Source organism: Scatophagus argus, chromosome 12 (assembly GCF_020382885.2).
Source record: "Scatophagus argus isolate fScaArg1 chromosome 12, fScaArg1.pri, whole genome shotgun sequence".
NCBI classification, from domain to species: Eukaryota; Metazoa; Chordata; class Actinopteri; family Scatophagidae; genus Scatophagus; species Scatophagus argus.
Genome location: NC_058504.1, coordinates 18879335 through 18901076, shown reverse-complemented (window position 1 = coordinate 18901076; position 21742 = coordinate 18879335). Strand labels below are relative to the sequence as shown.

The 21742-nt window shown below is 44.2% G+C and overlaps 1 protein-coding gene across 2 annotated transcripts in view; it reads right to left on the bottom strand.

Annotated features, from left to right (window-relative positions):
- Nucleotides 1–21742, bottom strand: part of gpc3 (glypican 3) — an 88198-nt gene that overhangs the window by 4245 nt on the left and 62211 nt on the right. The window contains exons 7-8 of one of the 2 annotated variants that reach the window (XM_046405527.1): nucleotides 9235–9427; nucleotides 8305–8995 (exon numbers count right to left, since the gene is read on the bottom strand). In XM_046405527.1, the coding sequence (XP_046261483.1) occupies nucleotides 8859–8995; nucleotides 9235–9427 (330 nt within the window). In that variant the 3' untranslated portion in view covers nucleotides 8305–8858. Of the gene's footprint in view, nucleotides 1–8304; nucleotides 8996–9234; nucleotides 9428–21742 lie in introns of those variants that run through there. The other variant, XM_046405526.1, reaches the window with a different exon arrangement.

The following is a 21742-nucleotide window of genomic DNA, read 5'->3' as shown; positions in this document are numbered from 1 at the left end:
TATGAGAGAGGGCAGAAGGATATCAGTAATAAAGCAGCTCTGTGGTCAGGAATGAAAACTATGAGCTGAACTGTCCCCCGTCAAGCCAGATGCAGAGCACCTCCTCTCCAGACACACACACACACACATGCATTTCTGACATGCTTCTCCCTCACACACACGTGCACTCACTTTCTCTCTCACAAGCACCCTGTCACATCTGAGCTCCTAAAATAACAGACGACTCTAAATTGAATTAGCCGACTCATCTGATCTGTGTACTGTTCTCCCTCGTAGGAGTGATCCAGTGGGAGGAAGTGGCCGACCTGAACAATTGTGTGATCAGAGGGAGTCCGACCAAAACCATGGCTTGCTCTCCTTTTGAGTCCCTGGTGCTCACAGGCTCCTACGCTGTTAGGCACCTTCTCAAACAGAGCAAGGAGGAAAATAAATAAATTTCCAAACAGCATCTCCCATGAATTTCTGCAGTTATTACATCATTTAAACAACAGCCAGGGGACAATTAACTTTTTTTCACCTCCTGTGTCCTCTGACATGGCAGTGGGCAGACATTCTTTGGGGATCTGAAAGAACGATTTGTCTCCGTCGACAGCGACGCACCATACCGCCAAGCCAATTAAGCTCAAGGTGCAATTCGATACAGCTCCTATATACACTGCGAATGAGAGGGAGGGCGGGAGGTATGCACGTCCGCATTAGTGCGTTTGTGTGCAGATGATTGAGTGGGGTGTGTGTATGCGCCCGTCCCTGTGTGTGTTTGTGAAAAAGCGGGAGACTAAGTGGGAGAGCACTGTGTTGGTGTGCTTTACAGCAGTAATAATGTGAGTGTAAAGAAATGGCTCAGCCTGTGAAAAAATCCCTCAAACTGGAGGGGAAAAAAAGGGTCTTGCTAGTTTAAACACTTCGACATGAGCAGCACCACAGAGGCGGCCTTGTTCAGCAGGCTTTAAAAACAGCCCAACAGGGACTGAACACTGTGCAAACTTAGAACCCCTGCACTCCTACACAGGCTTGGGACTAATAATATCCTGGTGTCATTAGTGATGAACACCTGTGTCTGTGCAGCAAAGTATAGACATAGTGAGAGTGAAAGAGAGGAAAACACAGACAGAGGTAATCCAGATTCATCTTCTTTTGTCCTTTTGGGGGCCTTTTAGGCAAGAGCGAGGACAGTGGACAGAGAGGGACAATTAACTGAATAGATGGATAACTAAGAGCTAAAAATGTAGCCACAATCCCAACTGTGATTAATGTGCCCAACGTGGGCTCTTGTGGCCTTCAGCGGAGCCGAACCTTTCCGCTTGCTCGTCCATTCAAACCTTCCATTTCGAGACTATCACTCCTTAAACGATGTCACCTTGCTATCATGCCTCTGCTAGCTTTTTTGTGGCCGTATGAGTTTGAGTTAGGACTCAAGGGAGAGGTCAAAAGTCCCTCCATTGATTAGTTATGCTCAGACTGTGGACTAAGAATGACCAGATAGGCTCAGCCACATGCAAGTCAACAGCTGGGGACGCATCCAGGCTTTAATTTGATGTTTTCTTTAGCGACCATTCCTCAGGAGAACAGACAAACAGATCCAGACACTGGTGTGTGTGTGTGTGTGTGGGTGTGTGTGTGTTGTGTTTCTGTCTGTCCGTGTCGAGGGGAACAGGGAGAAGCAGGAGGGGGGAATCTGAGAGTCTGGAGGTTTGTTTTCAACAGTGCTCAGTGCCTGAGGCTTGTCGTTTACATTTTGCAGTTGTCACAACAAGCAAACTATGTAGCAAAAATTGCAACAGTGAGTGGAAAACCACATTTTCCAGCACACAGTGATGACAGGTGACGATTACATGAGGCAGAAAATCATAGGAAGTGGTTCATTTGTGTTGTCGCACATTTTCAGTAAACATGTATCTTAAACACAGCTGTGTTACTTCTAGGAGTAGGTGCACATCAGTAGCCTTTTGACTCATTATTATAACCCCTCTGGCCAATGTGTACCTTCATGGGCCAGTACAGTTTATTCAGTACATGTGTGCTATGCACAAAGGCCTTTTTTTGGTCAGATAAGTATGTGGAATGTTAAGTCTCCAAACACAGGTGCTTCTTATGAAACGGGAGAGATGGTTTAGATTGCTGCTACATTGGCAGACGATGTGTGCACATAACACACCTAAGCTGGTCAAATTTGATCTAGGTTTAAGATTCAACAGCTTAAAGATATTATGGTTTCTGAGGTAAAGTAAATATTTTATCACTGGTCTCATCTCTGCAGAGGAAAATAATCACTTAAATATTGCTCTCAGCAAATTTAGAAAGTTAAGGGCTGGTGGGCATGTGTTTGTGTCCGATACTTGGAGCCGCCTTTACAGCTGCAAAGAAGACAACAGTTCTGTAAAAACATGATTTGAGCAGTTGATTGGGTGTCATCTTGAAGAGGGCAACAGATAGTTCAGGTGTGATCATTAGCCTGTTGGTCATATTCTGTAACCCCTGCGAGTTGTTTGTCCTGGAATATTGCTGACTGACAGCTGGAAAGGAATTGAGGGAGCGGTCCAGGATGCTTCTGTCCATGGGATGGCGGGAATGTGACCGTCTGTCTCCACACCCACAGGCTGACCACAGGGGCGCTCGGAGAAGCTGGGAATGTTGGGCCAAGACAAACGGGACGCCCAGAGGAGGCCCTGCCCCAGGCCTTTGCAACAGCACCGCTCTCTGAGCTGCTCTGGCCTCCAACCTCCACAACATTCACTGTTATTCTAGGCAGAGGACTCCTCCCACACAGAGGGCAAGAGAGTAAGACAGGGAGACATGATGCCAACAAGGACTGAGGACACAAACAGACAAGTCAACACCTATTAATTAACATGGTCGGTGAAGGGAGGTGGTGTCAGTGAGGGGATGACCAGCATGTTGCATCCACTGGCTCTCCCTTCACTGTACAAATCCAATTTACTCCAATGTATTTATATTCTCCATTTACAGTAACAGCTAACATGATTACAGAAAGGAGAAAGAGAGGGAGCTTGAAGAGAAATAAAAGCTTGACACAGAGACATAAATTTTAACTGAGAATTCCTCATAGCTCCAACTCTGTGAGGGCGGCAGTGTGTGTGGCATGAGAGGGATAAAAACCAAAACAAATCAAACATACAAAGAGTTGATTCTGTGCTGAGGGCAAGGGGCTCGTTCAGGGTGGGGAGCTCTGCTGCGTACACAGGAGGCCTGTAACCCCTGGCAGCTCTGAGGCTGGTGCTGACGGAGGGTCAGAGGTTGGCAGGGAGCGCCGGTTAGGGGTGTTTTCTGGAGAGATGGAACAATGGTGGTTCTTATCAGCAAGAGAGAGATAGAGAGGGAGAGGAAGAGAGAGATAGAGAGAGAGAGAGAGGGGCAGGAGTGGTCCTGAATGGAGATGACCTAGTGACTGGTGGGTCAGCATTTGGGTTTGTCCTGGGGGACATCATGGCGAGGGAGCCACTGAGGAACACTTTCTTCAGCTACAATCTTTATCTTTAAATAATGAAGGAAGCTGACATCCCACACAGATCTGTTTACATTAGTCTAGCAGTCAGTTTGGAGAAGAAGATGTAGCTGACAAACATGCAGAATAGTCCCTACATTCCTGTCATAGAAAGGCAGACTAGAAATACAGCCAAGAGTGACAATTTGGCTTGTCTGACTGTGCACAAAGAGAGCTCCTGTTGAGCAGTTTCACTATCTATCTGAGCCCTTTTTAGTGGTTAGTCTGCGGTTTCCTCCAGTAGTTCAGAGTCTATCGACAACAGGGCTCCTGCAATGTTCACTGCATTGTTGGGTTACTTTGAGGAACAAACTGGAAAGACAGAAAGACTGGGAGCAGGCTGCAGATAGAGAGGATAGATGGAGAGTTTAAGAGACGCAGGTGAAAGTAGAGGGTTAACATGTAAAATGCAAACCACCCAAACCCTGAACCAGGCTTTTAAACATTCCCACAAAATGGCTGCTGTGTGTCACTGTGGCGGTGAGCAGGGGAGCAGCGGGCCTTGAGAATGGTCCCGCTGTGTGCAGAGTGTTTGTGGACTGTGGCTGAACTGATGGACATGACCCAGGAATGGGCCTGGAATCAATTTAGTGCGTCCAAAAAGTGCCTGTGAATGTAAATAAAGCTCTTGAGCAAACAAATGCTTTTCTGAGAGGCACACACAAGCACAGAAAAAAAAAAAAATCATAGGCCTACAAAATGAATCAAACACTAGTGGGCCCCCCTCGTGTAAATGAGAAGCCAGTCGGCTCTGGCCGCTTGTATCCACAGAAATTAAAACCAGGGCTCTTCTTCCTGCCTTCTGGCTAATCTTAAGGGTTTTATCCCTGGACTGATTCTGAGAAAGCTCCATGGCGGAGGACCAGCAAGGGTCCAATAAGAGGGTAACTTCATCCCCATGTTCCTCTCCTCCCTTTTTTCCCTCCACTGCCACAACACTCTGCCCTCTAACTGGGGACACTTGTGGCTGGCTCCAGCAAGATTGAGAGTGAGACGCTGCAGCTCACACAGGCCAAGCCTGTTTACACAGATGGTGGCAAGCTTCATTATTTTTGTGAGGGGCGTAGAGGAGGTGGGGAAAGAGGAGGATTGACTGAATTTACAGAGGTTGTTTTTAAGCTCAAGGAGGGACAGAGAGAACACTGGGTCAGAACAATTTCAGTGAGTAACACATTATCAGTCTCTCCACCAACACCACCGTCAAACCTTTCAACGCCTCCTCTAGTACCTCCTCTCACAGTTTTTAGGTTTTCATGAATCTGAAAACAGAAATATCATCTATCTATAATCCTTTCTGGAAAACAGTCATTACTTTAAGTTGATCATTAATCATCTAAAAGATAAACAGATTTTTGCTGCTAAAGAGTGCTAATTTGGTTAGCCAAGGATGAGACCAGTAGACATGTCTTCCAAATATCTTTTTGGAATAAAATTTTGAGTTATAAAGAAGCTGTAGATCACCTTAAACTGAGCAAAACATCTGCTCTTTGATTTCTCTGGAAAAAATAGATCATGCTGTTTAACAGCAACACTTAAGATCGCTGAGTGCAGAAACGTGTAAAAATCAATAAATGTTATCATAACCAAAGTTTCTCAGTGTTGGAAATATTAAAAAGTGTTTCATTTGTAATTTATGTTTCTGGTTGGTAGTTTCAGTTTGCATTAATAACAAGATTGTGCAGTGTTTACAGGTACAGTGTTTACGCTGTTCACCTCTTCAGCATGTCAGGAAGTGTTACCTGGTGCTGTGTGGAAGGCTGAGGGATCACAAAGTCTGGGCTCATCTCCTGAGTTATTTTACTCCAGACCAAAGCGGCAGATCAATAAATCCCTTGAGATGTATCAACTTATTTCGCATTCTTCAAAACTCTAGAGCCAACAATATGAATGTAGCTAAAAAGTCCCAACCACATCATACTACCTCAGTGGAGCTGCTGTTAGGCTCGAGTCCAAGTCACGTGACTACATCTCTGATAACATCATTGTGAATCTGTCAGCATTTCAGATGAAAAACAGTCTCACCTCAAACGATTATCCATCAGCTAGGTCTGCGTGTTTTTATATCATCTGGTCCTGCTTGCCTGTTGAAAAAGAGGACTCAGGCCATGTGGGCACCCAGATGCCTCCTCTACGCAGACACCTGCACTCCTCACACATCTGCATCGTCTGAGCCCGTTTCCTTCCGTCTCACGCCAACCTGTGGCATGTGGCGAACCCTCTACCTGGCAGCCACATGGATGACTCTTCAACAGGAAGCACGTTCATTAGAGCAGTAGTTCAGATAATCAGCTTTATGAAAGTAAATGGAGCTTAAAGGAGGGTGGAAACAGTATTCAGGGTGGATGCACCCTGAGCTGCCAGAGCTAATGTCAACAGTGTCTGGCTTATAATTTCTTTGATGAAGACATGTGGCGAACACTACTGTGGAGGACCGGCGCCGTGTGACTCACCTATCAGGTGCTGAGGGTCAGGGGTCGCAGCTGCAGTTAATTAACATACCATGTTCTCGTATTGGCAGCATGTATGGCTGTCAATTCGACCCACATGCAGAGTAAAGAATACTCTGATTTCCCAGTGTATCAACCTTTAGAGTTATCAAAGGTGTTTTTGTCTCGCTCTGTTCTTTCCCCTGCACTCTTTCATCGCCTTCTTCTTTCTTTTTCTCGTTCCTTTGTTCCAGCCACAAAATTTGTAGCAGAACTGAAAGGCGAGCCCAGCCCAGCCTCTCATCATAAGCCGCATGTTTCACATTACAGGAATATTTCCACTTTGTATTTTGCTAACCCCCGGTGCTGATAAAATGCTCAAGATCTTCCAAAAGAGCAGCTTTCCTTCAGGGTGCTTACAGTGACCGAATGTCTAAGTGCAGGCCCTGGGAATGAGACTTGGCTCCAGGAACATAACAAGAGGCCTATTCACACGGCTCCTGCTGAGCACGGCGAAGTACAGCACAGAGCGAGGGACCATCCAGCTCAGCAAGAAAACACACAAGGCAAAGCTCTGGCTGCTGGGCCGTGGCAGAGCCCTCCGACTGTTGGCTTTCAGACCACTTAATGTTTCCAAACTGAATCAAAAACCCATTTTAACAAGTTATTTAGTCTAGCAGTTAGACTCTTAAATATACATCTTTATAAGTGGGTTAGAATTGAGTTGTCAAGTCCTGTTATTAAAATAGGCGTTTCTGTGGGTTACTTTCACATTTTCATCATGTTTCTCGATACATTCCTTTGAGAGTAGTCAGGATGAATTTACTAGATTTCAAACTTACACAGCTAAAACTAACGATTAACAAAATGACTTAAGCAGCATTTTCAGACTTTATAATGTAAATCACTTAGTGTTTGTCAGTGCTTTTGTCAGGCTGAATCCTGAAGACATTGCTGTACAGAAGTGAGAGTGGAAGAAAAAATGAAGTGTGCATGAGGGAAAGATAAGAGGCTTTGAGCAGATTTCATGAAGAGGTTTTCCACTTCCCCCAGAGGCTGTACAGTCCAGGTGTGCATGAAAAACCATGGTAACACAGGTGAGCCCTCATCATGAGTGAGACAGTCATACAGTACCACAGATTACAGGGCTAAAAAGAAACAGGTATTGTATTGTAACAGGTATTTTCAGAATTCATAATATCTATACAACACATAGTTTTGATCATGTAACATTGCTTAAAAGTGCTAGAGACTATGAAATAAGAAATAACACAAATACCATTTAAGCAGTATAAAACACTTCTTTGTTCAGTTCAGTACACCCAGAGGCTCTCAGCATTCGCTGGCTAAGTTTGGGTTGATATTGCGGCATAAAGAACATTGCAGAGTCAATTAGCTCACTTTATGACTCAGCCCTGCTTGTGTTACTGTCACCCCGCACTTTATCCTGAAACTGACACTGGTGACCGGAGGGGCTACTGTTCAAAAAAATTTCATTGGCTTGCTTTAAACAATGTGCAATAGAGTAAAAGTGACAGAAGAAATTTAATCATCTGACCATCTTCAGTATCTTACCATGTGTTTGTTTTAACCTGTCACATGTGTTGTAATTGATTATGATGGGTGTGTTGGTGTTTTGCAAGACAAATTGTTTAAAGACCCCCCACCAGTCAAATGAGTTGCAGCAAATAATGCAATAAACTGACAGATCACTGGAGAGGTCAGGGAGTGATCTGTCTGGTGAGTGAGCTGTAACCAGTTGGTGTGTGTGTGTGTGTGTGTGTGTGTGTGGTGGGGGTCCCTGTCCTGGAATAGCTCCCCTGGCCTGGAATGCTCTGGAGAATGTGGGGCTTGAATGGTCGGGATGGGAACTGTGTGTGTGTGTGTGTGTGTGTGCGCGCGCTGTGGATGAATAGCATTAGTGATCTTAAAGTTATGAAGAGAATGTGCGGAGAACGAGAGATGACAGATCAATCATTGCGTACGTTTGGGAACATCCTCCGTGTGGTCAGCAGGCTGACAGCCAGGTTGTGTGGGGGTCTCAGCCCTGCCTCTGTCCTGTCTGCACCTTGTTGTGGTGACTTCTGTCACATTTCCCCAGCGCTTCTGTGTTTGTGTGTTTGAATGTGTTTGTGTGTTACACTGTTGCTTCGTTCCAGGCTTTGTGAAACCAGATCTGCCTCGTCCATCTCAGAGCAGCAGAGCACAAACAGGCAACCCATTAGTCCTCATGCTCTGCAGGTTGACCTTCGAACCCCAGTCCCCTGTTTGACCGAAATTGGCTGAGCGGCCACGCTAGGTCAGTGTTTTGCTGGGTCATCACGGGCTATCAGTGGTTATCTGTGTATCTGCCAATGAGGAGGGACTCTCAGGGTCTGCAAACATTACTGGCTTATGTGCAAACAGGCACAAATAGGTCCACACACTGATGAGGAGCACATGCACTAAATGCACTTCTAATCTGCTAACTCACAGGACAGATAAGAGAAAATGAAGGCGATACTGAGACCGAGGTAAGACTATAAAGAGCGCTTTAATTTCCACGCTGTGCTAACTTTAGCAGCTTGTGAACCAGAGGAGACAGTATAATCATTCTGTGTATCGAAGCAAAGCTGTACAGTCGGGCTAACAGGAGCGTGCAAGAGAGGGCACCAGACTCTCACGGCCTGGCCTGCTGGAAGTGATAGCCCTGCAGGATTCCAGTGTTAACCCCAGGTTCCTGCTCTCGCTCCCTGCCCAGCGAACCCAAATCTCTGCCACAACATCCCCGACAAGAGGACAACTCCCACTACCTTGTTTGCTCAGCTGTGCTGGCTTTGTGTCCGTGAATCAAACCTCCTTGTTCCTGTTCCATGGTTGTTTTCTACCTCTTTCTTGTTCTTTGTTTCGCTTTCGGAGAGCACGTTTCCAAAGGATTGACGGCACTGAGGTCAAGAGGTTGAGGTGAAGCGGCTACCTGAGGAAGTCTCACATCTCCTGGTGCATAGTGTCACGGTGGTGTGAACATGTACAGTAGTCATGTAAACACCTTTCTGCTGTGCCCACTGCTTGCGCTTGGACTCTCTGACTGAGTGAAGAAAAAGCCAAACCTATTCATGCAATCACCAGTTTTGACGTAAAGAGCTCCAATTTGGCTAGCAGACTTAAATGTAAACAACTTAATAGCTTGTGCTCAACAGTCTTTTTTACATCTTGCCTCTTAAAAACAATTTTATGGTCTTTTTAACTCATCAACATGGATGCAGCACCTCATTTGAAACCACGCAAGTTAATTTTGAGATTCAATTTCAAATCAATTTGTCTGACCTGAAAAGATGCGCAACCGTTTACGTCTCGGTGGCGGCCCCAGCCCTGACACTCCGGCACACTCATCTTCATCGTCACAGTCACCACTCTCGAACCCCTCTTCACCGTCGTCGTTCCACCTGTCCACCCCACCTCCGCCTCCACGCGACCGGGCTCTCCAGCGTTTCTCAGATACCGTCACCAGCTGCAGAAGCTGTGGGACAGAAGTTAAAGACAGTGAGTTTAAAATGCACTGTTCCTGAATCACTGTGGCTGGAATGTGTTCATGGTTAATAGTGTTAATGGTTTTAACGAAGCTGTGAAAATAAATAAGGGGTGTCTCTTGATCTGAGTGTGTACTGTATGATTATAACGGTATGAGGGGAATTCCAGACTTGGTGGAATCTGAAAGCACTCATATCTACCAAACTCTCATTATTATCACCAGGCAGGAAAACTAACAAAAAAACTAAAAGAAAAAGAAAAAAAAAGGTTTGTTATTCCTGCCAGTGTTATTTTTGTCCAAACGTGATTCATTTGAAGGGATGTGGCTGATGCCCCATGCAATTTACTGGTAGAAAAAGAAACAGAGGATCAAGCAGACCGGTGTGATTGTGTTGTTACTGGCAGTCTTCAGTGACTTGAGTGGTTGTGTCAGGGCAACAGAGTCAGCAACACCACAAAACACACTGCCTGAGAGGACATCAAGCCTCAAGATCTAAAAAGAGAAAGTCTGATGAAAGATGAAGAAAAAAATACATGTTAATTTTTGGCAGACTCTATTTTTGTTTTATTTTACAGAACCAGTTAAGCACTGCATGTTTCAGGCTGGAAACCTCTGTTGCAAAGGAGACCTAGCTAAGATGACAGCATAAAAACATGCAGATGAAATAACACAAAACCAATCAACAGATTAAACAATTAATATTAAAACAGCTGAACAACATGCAACAAAAGCTCTACAACAAGCAGAAGTAGTTGTTTTTTTTTTAACAGTGATATTTGCAAAAGAATCTTAATTCAGTTTGGCCTCTGGGCTGTAAAAACTGTTGTTGTTCAACTGAGATATTTTCCCATGTGATTTACAGAAGCTCATAATGTGTTGTGCAACAAATACCAGAAGCGTTTATTGAGAACTGTGGTAAACTAATCAACTCATAAGCAATACAGAAACGTCCAAGAGCTGTAAAGCAGTTACAGTTAAAAATCACTGAATTCCTCTTGACCGACTGTAAAATATCGATCTGCAAAACAACTTTCACAGTACGTTGCTGTTGAGTGACTTTAGAACAACACAGTAATAAAAATAACCTATCCTGTCTCGTATCCATGGGTAAAAAACACACAAGCGAGCTTGGAGACGACCTACATGGCCGCCCTCTGACCATCTTTCAGCCTCCACAACATCACATATGATTGAGAGCCCTGCCAAGGTAACAGATGTGCTAAATTCCAGCCGCCTGCCCTCCGAGCCTCCTTTCATCTCACCGCTTTGCCTCTTGTTTGTTTTTTATTGATTTCCTTCCCATCTGCATACGTCAGCATGCATTTTTGTTGTTGTTTTTGGTTGTTTAGGCTGTCTGTGGGAGAAAATTGAGTTCATATGGGCCTTGTCTCAGGTCAGCTGCAGAGTCTGCCTGGGATCAGACTGTGTGTTTGTGTGTTTAGGAGGAGAGCAGAGATATAAAAACCACAGAGCTAATCACAGAATTACGTCAGTCAGAAGATAAACAACCCTGTTCCCTTCGCCTCCATATACAAACCAGTCAATCTGGGTTTTACAAGTGACATAAAATCCAAAGTTTAGAAAGGGACACACATCACCTTGTCTGCAGCATGGCTGCCCAACAAACCTCCATTCATTTCCCAAAATTAAGGCCATACACGCAAGATGACCACAACATTTCTAAAAGCTTGGTCACTTGGACTGAGGGATGGACAAACAGTCATAGATGGGACGGCTGATCCTTGGAATATTTATGTGTAAATATATTCAGTTTAAGTTTCTGTTGGAGGCCATAGCAAACGCCTTCTGTTGACAGACCAGCACCCTCAGGTGTCACGTTAAAACATGTCCCAGAAACAAACCCTTCACGTGATAAATGGCTGTTAAATGTACTGAACCACTTTGTTAAAGACAGAACTGCGTTTGCCGGAGTGCTTCATAGACTTACTGAGGGCCTGAAATTCCTCCTCATGGTCTGTATCCTGGCAACTCAGTCAGACTTTAGGAGGGGAGGGACCCCTGACAAACCAATTAAAAGGCAAACAAACACTTGTAAAGCAGGGAGAGAAAATGTGTTTCAGGATATTTTTGAACAAAAACTTAAAAGAGGAATAAGTAGAGCGGGAAAGAAACATTGACAGCAACTGTCATACCCCCCTTTTTAGAGCTCAGTCTGTGTGTGTAACTCATCACCTGCCAGGATACACACCAACTGCCCACATGACCTCTGATTCACTGTATGCTGAGAGAGGAAACAAGACTATCAGTCTACTAAGAGCTGAAGTGTAGCAGGTATAATGTTTGCAATGTGCACCATCATATTTTCGCATGTTAGCATGCAAACATCTGCCAATTATCCCTGTATTAATAGTACAGCTGAGGGTGATGTGAATGTTATCAGTTTTGCAGGTATTTGGTCATAAACTAAAGTACTGACACATAAATATTTTGACCTGATGATGGGGCCAGATGAACAAGCCAGAAGACAATCACAATGATTACAATAAATTCTAAGTCTGTATTATTTCACTGTAATTCATTCAATATTTGTTGAGACACAAAAAGTGTTGGTTTCATAGTGGCACGAGAGGAAAATTCATCCTAAAAATTAATTAACCAATTAATCCTAAAATTCATTAATTAATTAATCAATCATTTTTTTTCTACCAATTTTTCATTTTTCATTTCAAACAATTCAACACTGCCATTCCTAGAGCCATGTTGCTGGCATGGCTAAAAGCACAACAGCATCTAAGAGTTTTCACATTTTGAATCCACTTTCAGACACACAAGTAGGATCAAGAACATACGAGATATAAATAGCAGCAGATGAATAGCAAATGAAAAAAATAATAAAAGAAAAGGCTTTTGGGGATTAAATAAAGACATTGGCTGCATAATCATAGCAGTGGCCTAAATGAGCCATAGCAGCGAGCCTTGCCCTTCTTCACAGAGGCGCAGTTCCTCTGTGGCAGGGAGCTGTGGCTTTTGCCCACTGGCTGACTGCCTTCGCCACGGCTGCGGTAGCCGGGAGGGGTGGGATGTATGTTAGTGTCGAAAGTGACGCTGCGCTTTTGGCATGGCTGAGCCACAGAGTGATCCAGTAAAGGCCTCCAGATTTACCACAAGAGGGAGAAACCTCAAGTTGCTCTGAGCTGGAATCTTCTGTAATTAAAAAAAAAAAAAAAAAAGCAAAAGGAAGCGGGGAGGAAACAAATAAAAGTGACATTTTTTGAAGAAATGCTCAGTATGCTTTCCATTATAAGAGAGAGGGAAAATGTGGCACTCTGACTCTCTCCCTGAGTTTCGGGAGCTGCATCGAGGGACAGCTTGAACAGACAGCTGGACAACACTGAACATGTAATCGGGGTGATAATAGGCATCCCACAGGCCACGGGGTTCACCTCCTCTTAACACAAAAGTGCAAGTCACACCAAGGAAACACCGGCTCAAAGGTTGCACACAAAGCCCAAACATGTGGCCGATTGCTCAGTGAAGGCCAGCCCAGACAGAGACACAGAAACCACAAGTCTTTCACTGCCTCCCACACATGACATGAACTCCACACAGGGTCACTGTTTGACATGACAGCTGCAGCTGAGCCCCAGAGCCCAGCCACTGGTTGACCTGCACTGACGGAAATCAGTATGTGCTCACTGATTGTCATCTGCGGTCTGGCAGTGAGATCCTGCCACACATTTGACCATAAACTACAGAAAAAAAAGACAAAATTAGAAGATAAGAAAAGACATATGTCAGTATAAATGTTGGAATTGCTGAAGTGAGAGTGATGCCGGGAGTGAAACAACAAGAGAATGAGCAATGAAGACAGAAAGTTAAAAAAAGGGGCTTCTTGTCAGGCCCTGTGTTATGTTCTCCTCTCCACGCACAAGACATGTCTGGACAAGCTGCTCATGACTCGACCCAGACGGAATCTGCTGCCCTGAATGTTTCTATCAATGCCTCAACACATCTTGTCTACAAATCTAATCTACAGAACCTAAGGCTCGGGTTCCCACACAGACCATTGCTTACCACGCGCTCACAACAAAAGCCATGGCTTCACCGTCTAATGTTGAGTTTCAGATTAATTGCTCTGAGTGAAATGCTTAAAGCTCCAATCCAAAGGTTGGATTCACAAGTACAACTGCAACAAGATTGGTAGGTAAAGTTCACCATGACATCTATCTGTAATGTGATGAATGTTTACAACACACATTTTAATAACCCATAATTTCACTGTTCGCTCTTGTGTCTCCTCAGTTTAAGTTTGGCTAACCCGGGGTTCTGTCTTATTGTCTAATTGACTGCTTGTGACTCCTTGCTCTGTTAGCTTTATTTTTAACAACGTTTCCTTTAACAAATCTCAGTAATTTACTTGGTCAGTACAACCGCACTGCCCTTAACGGTCGATGCGGCGAAAACGAAGAAAATGAGACCCAAATAAACTAAAACTGAACTCAATTATTATGGCAAGAAATTCAAGTGAGGGAATTAATTAGTCCTTTTATATTGTAATGTAACAGGCATGTTTCAGGCAATCACAGCTCTTTTTAAAAATAATAAACTGCTGCATTTTTTCACTGTTGGTTTTAATAGTGTCCTATTTATCACAGAGCTTCCATAAAGCCAAAAACATACTGTACAGCAGATTGTATATTTTTAAACCAGCATAGAAGCCGATACCCGGGTCACCGTCTTAGCCCAATCAAACACATAACTTTTCAACACAGACTGTTTTCCATGATAAATGAAGGAAATGGATTTTCCTTGCTCCTAATCCCCTCATGTACGCTGAGCTGCTGCACTTGTATCAAGTTTGCAGACATGCTATTTGGAGGAGAAAGCGAGAGAGAGAGAGAGCCAGGAGAAAAGCTGGAGAGTGGGAATGAATGAGGGACAAAATGGGAGAAAAACAGAGGGAGGAACGACAGGAGGCACCTTCCACAGAGTGAGGCATAGGAAGGTCCTCAGCACGCTGAAAGGCAGAGCAGCATTTCAGATGACACAGGCTGATCTGCAGTCCCACCCACTCTCCGTGATTCATTACTCAACTTTTATTGAATCTGAAATGTAAAGAGGAGGGGGGCTATGTTCTCTCATTCCTTTCTCTGTTTTATTTCCCTTCCCATCTATCTGTCCATGGTCGAGCATGTCACGCAACGGGAGCCAAGCCTCAGACAGTTAATGCAGACAAGATTAATTTCCTGATGTTAATTCCAGTTGGAACTGAGCAAACAGAGGGGAAAAAAGGGAGCTCCCCAGTCCAGTGTTAAACTGGGCGTGTGTCCACTCCACCTCTGTGACTCAGCCCATAAGGCTATTTCCAGATTTCTCTAGACTGGACTGAAAACTCAATTCATGTTTAGACTTTGTTGCCAGGGAGTTTGTTCCTCTGGTGGATAATCTTGGAAAGTTAATGGCAAACCCTCTATATACATTTTAGACATTTTAGACATTTTTGCCAGTTAATGTTTTGGAAGAACAAACCATTGTGCCTTCTCTAATCAAGGCTGGGCATGAATACACAGGGTTAAGTTAAGTATCTAATCTTAAATAGATCTGGTATGACAACAATTTTCAATCTTTTTTGAGGCTAACCAAATGAAAATCTTGACTTATGTCTGTGGAAATGTCTGATTGTCTCTATGGGGTTTAATAGTTTAAAAAGTTTCATTCCTGCACAGGCCCACTGGTTGCTAAATCAGATTACACTCCTCAGACAATCTCTTTTTGTCTACTGCTCGTTTGCTTCACACGTTATCGCTGTGGTTCCCAGAGTCATGTGTGGTTCAGAAAGCCTTCAATTTTGACATCAGCAGACTGTCGCTGCATGTCCCATGATCACACCTAGCAGGAGTCGGCAGACACTCTACAGAGGGTGGGGTGGCCTTTGCTTGAACAAGCCTCAGTGAGCTGTGGGGCTTCAATCAGATGCACTGTTGATGGCTCTGTTGGCTTGTTGCAAACAGAAACATAGATTGAGAGTTTTAGAAAATACCAAAGTGGGGCAAAGAGGAAGATGGGGAAGAGGTCTTACAAGGTCTATGTTTCTAGAGAGATGATAATTATTCCCTCTCCCGGAGAGGGAATGATAAAGTTAAGGAGCGCTAGCACTTTGACAGGTCCAGAGAGGAGCCTCAGCGCTCCTGTACCCCCCAGAGCACTGCTGCTCCAAACAAAAGGCAGAGGAGGAACAGAGGAGGTCCCTGACCCTCACAGGGAGACCCTCTGATGACCCAGCAGAGACAGGAAACAGGAAGTGTGACCTCTGACCTCGTTGGGAGGAATCTTGTTACACAGTAACATGTGACTGTGCCCAGTGACAACAAGCCCAGGATGTGTGGATCAGATGAGAGGCTGCAGCAGGAAGACTCAGCTGTTCATGTCTCTGCTTCCTGACAGCTCCGAGAAATATTTAGACTGAGAGCATGAAAAGCCCACAGCACACACACTCACAGGTAAAAAGAGTGTGTGTGTTGTGGTTCCTGCTCACAGAGCTGGCTGCCTGGCTTGTGCAGCAGGGTTTTTATAAGCCAGCTGCGTGATAATTATACCCAGTGGGGTGGTAGTGGTGTGGGAGCAAAAGGGGTGGAGTGGGCAGAGAGCTGCGACCCCGGCTAGGGCCTCATGGCTGATGGCGGCGACGGTGGGGAGGGCTGGAGAGGTGGAGGTATGGAGGTAAGGAGGAATGGGTGGCTGTGGTAGAATGGATGCTTGGGCCTCATTAGCAGGCAGACTAATTGGGAGGAAAAGGGCCCTCACATGCTCTGTCTGACCTCCCAGCCAGCAGGGGAGAAAGCCAGGGTGGGAGAGGGGTGTGTGAGTGTGCGTATGCGGAGGTGGGTGGGTGGGTATCTGTAAGTTGGATTCCTAAAGTTAAGGAATCATAATTCCCCATAACTCCTCAAATCCTTAACTTATCATACATTCAGAAGACTCCGGAAAGCGAAAGCCTAACATGCGTGTGTGGTGCCCTAACAGGGATACAGACTCTACCACCACAAACGGCCTGCAGCTCCTCAGAGGTTTACACCAGGTGTCACACTTCATTTAAAGAACCCTCATGGCTTATCCCTGCTCACAAACATAATGGCATAACAGCCCTTCTTCCTCCTCCGCTTCCAGATCAGTCGTACTTCACACACATAAAAACTAGGAAGGCGAGAGGACAAATGCCTGAGGGGGTATATTAAATAACGCTTCAAAAACCCACAGTAAATAACATCAAACAGAAGTCAGCCTCTTTGACTGGAGCAAGCATAATGGCCAGGTTAGCAAGTGTAAGTTTACAAAACAGCAGGCCTAGTCTGACACCCATGATGTCTATTAGTCTGATTGTAAGCACACCCTGTAGGAAACGGCCACCACATGCTGGCCTTGTCATAAAACAATTTCCATTTTATCGCTACTGTTATGATAATACACATTGCACTGTATTTATTCATACTTTCAAAGATTATTTGAAGTGTTGCTTATTTTAAAGCCACTTGTGTCCTGACAAGTCACCGATGTATACGAGTTGGAAAAACATTGGCTCGAGTTATACTCCGTGTGCGCTAGATTAACTGCTGCAAGTGTGCACATTTAAAACTGTCCTGACTCAAGTGTGTGTGTGAGTTATATATTAAAGAGTGTATGCTGTTTGAGCATGCATGAGGTGTCGAGTACATGCTGCCCAGGCTCTGGTGGCTCTGAGGAAGTGAGACTGTGTGATGGAATTTGTGGCGCTCGGGATCTGGTTTATTTTCCACCCTGGATTCCTGTCCTACCTGCAGGATTTTCCCAGGTTCTGGCTTCAATTAGACCGGCAGGCTGGGAGGAGAGGAGGGGATCAGGGGGTTTAGGAGAGGGGGAGAAGGAGGGGGCTGGAGGAGGGAAGGGCGACAGAGCTGGAGTCTGTCACACACAACTCAACACAGCTGGAGAGATGGAAAGAAAGGCAGCAAACAGGGAGAGATGGAGAATGATGGAAGTACAGGCTGAAATAAGGTGCTAAAAAGGAAAAAAAGCTGACGTTTCTTCCTCTTGATATGACAGAGCAATTTTACCAGCGTAAGATGAAATAATTGTGTTTTACCGAAAAGGGATTCACATAAGTCTTCAAAACAGTGGCATGCAAAATGCATTTTCTTCACAGAGTGTCATGTGGCCAAGAAGAGGCTGTCAGAATAATCCCAGGAGGTCTGACCCTTCAAATGGCAAACTCATCTGACAAATGAGTGGGAAATGCTCTGTAATCAAAGACCAATCACATAATTGCTCTATTTTGCCACTAGCTCAACCATCTCCTGTGAGATTAGTTGTTCAGAGGAGAAACCCGATACTCTGGGAAGTTAAACAGATGTTCTGAAAGACAAACTCATCTCCTCAGAACAAGAACACATCACCAAAATAATATGTTCCAATTAAAGACTCCACAAGGGAACTCGCTCATGGCCAGTTTTCACACAGTGAAAGTGTGAATGCAGCGTCGCAGCTACAATGGTGTTCTTATTAAGAGAACAGCCAGACTTGTTGGACCGGCATCAGTTTGATATCACAGCAGAGGAAATCATGTATGCTCAACTTCATCACCTTTAACATACACAGGCCACAGCGCACAGACAGGACCTCACAGAGGAATGTGTTACACAGTGTAAGCATGCACAAAAAATGTCCATGGCTCCTCGCAGTCCCGCACTGTTTAAAGATTCCAAGTTGAGAAGCAATAACCAAAGAAGAAAGCCATTTCTCTTCATCCATTTATAATGCACACTTCACTTTAAACTTGGCTGTGGCTCAGTCATGACATCAGCTGCTTTAGGCGTGAGAAAATGTTTTATAAGCTGAGGCGACCGGCTCCGATTTTTTTCCCCCTTTTTGGTGTTTAGTTAAAGCCTAACAGAGGCACAAAGGCAAGGGGTCTCCCTGCCAGACTGTCGCTGCATCTGCTGATTCTCTGATCAACACTGACAACGTGAGAGATGACACATTTCTGCAGCATAGTTGCTTTTCACAAGGGCGATAGTCATGGAGCACTTAGGAGTGGAGGAATGAAACATCAGGGGGACTGAAGCTGGAAGGAAGCGGATTCCCATGGCCCCCCTCGCTGCTGGACAGTGTAGCCCTTATACTTCATGACATAGTCTCACATGCTGTGGGCTGGGACAGATACATGGTTAGAAAGTGGGTCAGTACAAACTGGAAGAACCGGTGATTGTGTTCACCGTCTGAGCCAAAGGGAGAATAATGTTCATTCAAATGGAAAACGTGTGCAGGATAAAAGGGCCTCAAAGGACTTGTAAAGACCTGTATGCGAGTGACCCGTGTCACAAATGTGGAGCTTAATGCATATAAAGGATGATAATGTACACATTCTTTAGCTGCAGGCTGAAGAATGTGAACCTACTGTACACACTCAGACAATATCACAAGGCTGAAATACTGCAGTTTTTAATCAGCATGGCACTCTGCTGGTTGTCTTCCAGGAACATTGCACATGCTATCTCATTGTTGGCCCGTCCTCGAACACTCCGTGTATAAACAGGGCAGATGAAAGTACTTATCTGTGAGTTGTGGCCTGTTCTCTCATCTGCTCTCTCGTATCATATGGTTAATTAGTCCATTTGCTTTCAGCCCTGTAACATCCAGAGCCGGTGGTCTTTCAACTGGAGGGAAGGCGGAGACCTTGTAAAACTGCTTTCAACTAAACATCACTTTCTCCAGTGCCTTCAGAGGTTGTTTACAACATGCTGGCTCAGAGCAGCCAGGACCATGAAATACTGTGTATATAGTCAATAAACATTTAGCAGGATTATAAAGCAACTTAAAAGTTCCGCCTGACATCAGTCGACTCTATTGACAGATATGTTTTAAGCAACCCTAGCATCATGGCTTTGTGGATGGTGATGTCACTCAGTCATTCCATCACATTGATAATGTTGGAAGGATTGCCATAACATTTTGCACAGAGCTTTATGGTGCTCTGAGGATAGATCTTAAACACTTGCTGATTCCCCCTAACAGCATGTCGACATTTCCACTAATGCAGTGATGGAATAGCCCAAAATGTTTTGTGCAGAAATTCATGGTTTCCAGATGAAGTATCCTGGTGACTTTAGCAGTCATCTGTCTCACCCTGTGCCCTCATGAGGTTTTGAGTGAAATGTCTCAACAACCACTGGATGGATTGCACTTCAATATTGTACAGTCATCCATGGTCCCAGAGGATAAACCTGCTCTATTTGGCAACACTCTGACTTTATCTGTAATGCAACCATGAGTTTGACCTTTTTGGGCTTTTGGACAACTGCATGGCCATGGACTGTTTATCTTCTTCTTCCGTTGGTGCTGAACAAAACATTTGTTTCTAGCATGTTTGCAAATTTCAGAACTGAATACACAAATGGTTATAAAATAACAGGAACTCCTTGCAATATAATGAAAACTGATATATAAACAACAAGAACTGAAGCCTCTAAAGTTTCCATAAAGTTGAGTGAGCTCTCACAGCCATAAAAAACTCTGACATTGTAAACTTCACAAAAGGGAGTTTTTATTGCAAGGCTATTGTGTTATATTGCATCATATTGTGAGGCGTTCCTTGTTATTTTGTGCACTCCAGTATAGCGATGATTTGCAGTGAAAATATTTGTATAATCTGATTTCTGTGAGTCATGAACAGTTTTACTGCACATGAAATATGCAATCAAACAGTCAGTCTTTTGTCAGATCTTAATCCAGCACACTGACATTGAGATCGAAAGTGAAGTTAGAGTTCAAGCACAAATGTGCTTGATTCTGTTGTACGGTCATCAGATATGGGATTAAAACCTCACCTGTGTATAGTCAATCTGCATAAATATCAGGCATACATGTAAAAAGAATCAAACATTTTACAATTTCTTGCAAAATCTTATCAAAAGTCTATCAGGAACCTGATCCACATAGTAAACAGTCTGCAGTGCAGCTTGAAATCATATGGTTACAAATATTTGTGATCATACTGCATTAATGTGTGTGTGTGTGTGTGTACACATGTCCTGTATTTTTTAGATTAAACGATGATCCAAGTTAATTCCAATTTGGGCTTTATTTTTGTGGTTTTGGCCATTGGCACTATGAGATCATACGCAACAAGCTAACTGCTGGGAAAACTGCTTAAAATAAGGCAGGAGAAACGAAAAACACACACAACTAGACAGACGCACAAATTTTAAGCAAACTTCCAGGTTAGTCGTATTTATTTTATAGAGAAGATGAAGGTAAGCATTGAAATAATTACACAAACCGTCCACTGTTGGTTCAACTTTGACCTAATGTACTTTTTTTTACTGATATTTACACTCACTTTTGGTTGTACCGTGAAATTAAATGATTTGGATAATCCTGCATACAGCTGCTTGTTTACAACCTGTCTGATCATGTGACCGTTTGTGTCTCAGCCTTCATTTTTATTTTTGCCAAGTTCTCTCAACTCAGCATTTACTTAGGAAAAAACAACGTTTTTATAAAGAGGAGGAAAGAAGGCCAAAAGTATACACATAAGCCCCGACATTTTTAGAAAATGGAATTATCTTTTAGACCTCCTTAGAACATTAAGAACTCATTCTGACGCGCGTCAGGGTGAGGAAACACCTTCCTCTCCTGTTCAAATACTGTTCCTCTCATTAACAGCAGGGCCAAGCATGAATGAGGTAATACAGCAAAAGTAATTGAGAAAATTATAGCGTCTTTAACCACAACCTTCTGTATTTTTCTTGAGACTCTGCTTGTCAGAGGGGGAGCAGAGGAAGGTCTGCAGTTGCTTCTTGGATCTCCCAGGTTGTTTAAACAGGAGAGAAGGATTGTAATCCACTGCGACAGGCCTGTAGCACTCAGAGGCTCAAGCACACACATGCAGACAACAAGGTAGGCTCGTGAACACATTTTTTAGTCGGAAGATGGTGCGTACGTGTGTCTGTGGGTGCTAGATGGTCAGTGGCAATCTGACGTGCTGACAGCTGTAAGGGCAACCTCCAGGAACAGATCTGTGGGCTGATACTTCTGCCTACAGAGCTGACTTTGAGCCTCCATGTAAGTATCTCTGCACTCAGTCAGCCATCACTCCAAGGGGCTTTGATGATAGCGGGGGCTCAGAGAACATAAATCCTGTCCCCATCATGCCCAGAAAATACAGTATGTCACCATCTGGTTGCCCCCCCAGCTGATTTAATAAGTGTTTTATTTTCCTTGTCTTTTGAACACTGTGATTGAGGCAAAAATTAAAGTGCCTGCTCAGAGGTGTCCTGCTTTACTGTGTTTAAAAAGCAAGGTTTTGAC